The sequence below is a fragment of the Gavialis gangeticus genome, unplaced genomic scaffold, assembly GCF_001723915.1.
Source record: "Gavialis gangeticus isolate Ggan-Ray unplaced genomic scaffold, GavGan_comp1, whole genome shotgun sequence".
In the NCBI taxonomy this organism is placed as follows: Eukaryota; Metazoa; Chordata; order Crocodylia; family Gavialidae; genus Gavialis; species Gavialis gangeticus.
Window position 1 is genome coordinate 20118921 of NW_017729033.1, and position 4488 is coordinate 20123408.

General features: G+C 39.3%; 1 protein-coding gene across 3 annotated transcripts in view; it reads right to left on the reverse strand.

The window, feature by feature from the left end:
* The window catches only part of ZFYVE28 (zinc finger FYVE-type containing 28), a 403791-nt gene that overhangs the window by 36823 nt on the left and 362480 nt on the right, over positions 1–4488 (reverse strand). For all 3 annotated transcript variants that reach the window (XR_002099255.1, XR_002099254.1, XM_019526250.1), the window contains exon 12: positions 2262–2366. Coding sequence is in view for 1 of the 3 variants with exons in the window: in XM_019526250.1 (XP_019381795.1) it covers positions 2262–2366 (105 nt within the window). In the remaining 2 variants the exon portion in view is untranslated. The remainder of the gene's footprint in view (positions 1–2261; positions 2367–4488) is intronic.

Sequence of the window (4488 nt, forward strand, 5' to 3'; positions counted from 1 at the left end):
TTTTTTTTTTTTTTTTTTTTTTTTTTACTATGGCAATATAAAAGAGTGAAAGCTGAAATTTTCCAAGGATGCCTTAATTCAAAAAGGTTGAGAACTATTGATCTAAACCCATGTTTTAAGCTGTCTTATTTTCACCATCTATTAAAAGGAGGGTATGGATGCTTATCTACCTGCCTTGCAATGGCACTGCGACCATTAATTTTCAAGGTTTATGTGCCTTTGAACATGAAAAGCATCATATGCAGCATGGTACAGCAAGCACTAAATGATATATAAGCCTTGAGTTACTTCTGTGGTAGCACATACAAAACCTTAAGATAGATGAAACAACCTCACTCCTCCGATATAACTTGAACCATATCTTTTTGGCTTGTCTAACAGGGCAAGCCCGCATAGTACAATGCTGTGCAGATACCTTAGCTGTTTCTGAATGAACTAACTTGGGTACTAGAACCAGTACAGCCGTACTAGCATGGTGTTCTGTCTGGGCCAGTAGACTCTGGCTTCCAGTAGAGCCAAAGGTGAAGATGAGATGGGTCATATTACTCACCCAAGGTCCCAACATAAGTCACTGGTTCTGCTTGGCCTTAAAAGGTCTTAGAAGATCCACTCCCCTCACCAAATGATACATCATGCAGGATGCAGCATTTTTAGCAGATACTAAAAAAAGTGCTTAAAAACATGCTTCCATATTAAACAAAGACATGAACCTCAGAGTGACGCAAATTCACACACAACTGAGTTTCAGGGAATATTAATATTCAGACTCTGAATCTGGTCCCATCCTTTTCATTATGAAGATATCCAAACCAAAACTGTAGACAGAACATATTTCAACAACAGTTAGGCTCCTGGTGTACTGATATCACTGCTTGTCATGCTAATCCACACTTCCTCATTGTTTCCTTGCTCTCCTCCATCTGCTTACCATTTACCTTTGACAATCATCTGCACTTGCCTATTAAATCATCTCCTCTGATGCTTTCTCTAACTTTCCAATGACCTGAGTTACTTTTATGTTTCTTTCTAGAACTTAACATGTTCTTGTTGTCAATTATGAATTAGGCTGGCCTACAGCCCAGAACAGGGCATTTTCAGTGCAGGACCCCTACCAAGTTTATGGTCTGATTTCATGGCCCATTGCTGCTGAAAATAGGGACTTGTATTTTCAGAAAAACTGAGGCACCCAAAAATGACTATTGACAATTGCTTTTGAAAAGTAATTGCTTGAATATAATTGGCAATAGGGTACTGTCATACTTCCAATAGTCATCTGCTTTTAGCCCCGAGATATCAGACTTTAAAATATAAAAATATAAATATAAAAAGTCCTCAGAATTGCCTAATATTGATCATTTAGAATATTTGCTCCCTAGTCAGCACAGATTCATTAATGGGGCTACTGTTTATATTGGCTTTATATATTGAATATAGTGTAAAATAGTATAAACAGTGTTATAAAAACAATTTTTTCAGAAAAAATGTGTTTTAGAGTTTTCAGAAATAAGTGGCATTTAAAAGACAACAAAATGGTCTGGTACCAAAGTGTCTGTTGGTATTACTTTGGGATGATTTACGTAACTCAGTTGTGGTTTACCTCCTATTCAGACACAACCCCATATGATATATAGCCGTAGTTATGTATTCACCACATGCAATGTTGTTCTGTTCTGATACAAAAATGTGTATGCTGTAAGAAATAGCTTTCAGATGCCAGGTAGTGTTTTGTAGGGCTGTCAGAAAAAATAGTTAAGACGGGAAAGTGAGAACACTTCATCAGATATCGTGACCGTATAGAAAATCCTACGATACCATTTTTAAGGTCATTTCCCAGAAAAGAACAAGGCTTTCAAATACAACATAACCTCATAAATCTGGATACCAAAAATCCGGAATTATCAAAAGTCCGGCACTTTCCCCCGCTGCTCCAGGACCGGCCGCCACTGCCCCCGACCCTCCCAGATGTGGAGGGGGAAGCTTGCACGCGGCGGTTGCCACCACCATTCACAACCCTGTGCCACCGCTTTGTGTGCAGCTGCTGCTCCAGGACCAGCCACCACTACCACTCCCCCCGCCCCTCCCTGTGACTGGCCACCACGCTGGTTTAAAAAATCTGGTATTTTCAAATTTCCAGCAAGTGCCTGGTCCTGAGTGCACCAAATTTATGAGGTTATACTGTACTTTTCTTTTAGCTCTAATGAGCAGCTTAGGAACCTTAGTTCAGTGTGTCCTTATTTTAATTCTCAGAAATATTCAAGTACCTTCAAAGTCCCCATCTCTGGCCTTTGCTGCAAGTTCTGAAGAAGATATGGTTTCCTGGCATAAAGCACAATCTTCTAGTGCTGCATTCCTTAAACTCTGATTAACTGTAAAACATTAAAAAAAGTGTACTTAAATTCATATGTTTCAATTTGTTCTTAAAGTCTTCAGGTCAGGTCTTTTATTAGACTATAATAACTTCTATTTGTACCGTCGTCTTCTTTTTCCTCTTTCCTTGCCATGATTTTCAATATTACTTTACAAGAAGGCCAGATTTTCTCGCTTAATACATCACAGGCTTTCAAATTAGAAACGGAAGACACTGTATTGTAGGACTTCTTGTCCTCCCTTACTTCCAGTGTGGAGCTGTTCTCTACATTACATTTCATAGTTTTTACAGCCAGTCTTGTTTTAATTGGTCCAATTGATGAGGCATCCAGAGTCTGTCTTAGGAAACAATCTAAAATAACCAACTGTCAGGAAGTGATTTTTGATATTCAACCCAAAATTCTTTTGTATACATTTCTGCTCATTAATTTCAACTACTTTGATGATTTAATTGTAATTATATATTACATTATCTTGATATCTGCAAACTTGATATCAGAGTAGATCTCCTTAATCTCTCATTCATAATTTAGCGTTTAGTAAGCTATGTCTACACTGGTTCTGCGCAACCCTTGAGGTCACTGCCAAAAAAAATACGCCCCACCCATCCACTCCCACACCATATACTCCAGCCCCAGAACTAAGGTAGTGAGGACACATTTGAGATGTCTTCTACTGCCACTCTCAAGCACCCCAAAAACAGTCCTTGAGAGCAGCAGCAGAGAGTATCCACAGTGTATTTTCTCCACCTTGGCTCCAGGATTGGAGCATGCAGTACAGGAGTGGGAAGATGGAGCTTATTTTTGGGTGTAACCGCTAGCCAATGTCAACATACCCTATGAATTGTTTCCTCTTGAAAAATAAAAGTCCAGTAGGGCCTCTCTCTTCATACCCAGAGATCCTATTACTACAAAGGTTGAGGAAATGCCAGCTGTACTAAGTAGATGGCAATGTTATTTGTTGGATGTTCATTCTCAGTCATGGCTTGGCGAAATACATTTAACAGAAATACCTCGAAGTGATGATATTCAAGTTTAATAGTAATACACTGAATGCTTTAAAAATGCTTCAGAATGAAACAGGGAGAAGGGGAAAAGGAGAGTCTCTAATTATGAGAAGTCAATGAGAAAATCCAAGAGTACTGCCTGCCTTAAGGTGTTCGGGTCTAGATAATATAATCTATAATGAGGGGCAGAATCAGCCATTCAATATCTTGTTGGACATTTTTAAGGAAAGAATTGTATTAACACTGCTTTTTAAGCAATTCAGCAGAGCTTGCTCTAGACAGGAAAGGATCAAATGCTGATTGAGAAAAGCCTGCTAACATCTGAATCCTTTTGTTGGTTCCTGCTTCAGTTCTGGCTCCTTTTCTCCTCTTAACTGGCTAGTGCTTCAAAACCAGATATTTCCATACTCAGCATCCTTTGATTTAGTCTGTCATTTTTATTGAGATAAGCCAGTTCATCTCTTTACTTGCTTTTTTTTTTATTATTATAACTGTATAGCCTGTTATTTTTCCACAGAGTTATCACTTTTATTTTGAAAATTAAAATACCCACTATTCTAAAGCATGTTAGGTATATTTTCCTTAGGACCTGTAAAGCCATAAAGGTCATGAAATATGATAGGAAATCAAGCCCAAGGCCTGACAACATCCTAACATAACCACACAGACTAAAAGGATTGCTTCATTCCTCATACCCAGAAGGGAATGGGCAGAAGTACCCTGAAGGATATTGTTTTCAGCTGATGGTGCCAGGTACTCTTACACATAGATACATTTCCCCATTACCAAGTTCTTCTTCTATGACTTCATTTTAGCAAGGGTCAAAGGACTATATAATAGCTAGGGGTCTACCAAACTCAAGGAGGTGGCCGGTTGATTTTGAGCGTAGATCTCGGGGCTGGCTGCTATGTTTGCAGGCTGAGTGCAGCAGGGCCCTTCATCTCTCTGATTAGCTGAGGGGCCTCAGCAGTCCTGCCCCTCTTCATAGATTGCCACATGGCCCAAAACCATGCCTTAATTACCCTGATAAGGCCCGGGGAAGACATTCACCCATGTGTTATTAAGCATGAATGAATAGCTTCCCAGGCTTAATCAGGGTAATTAAGCTGTGGTTT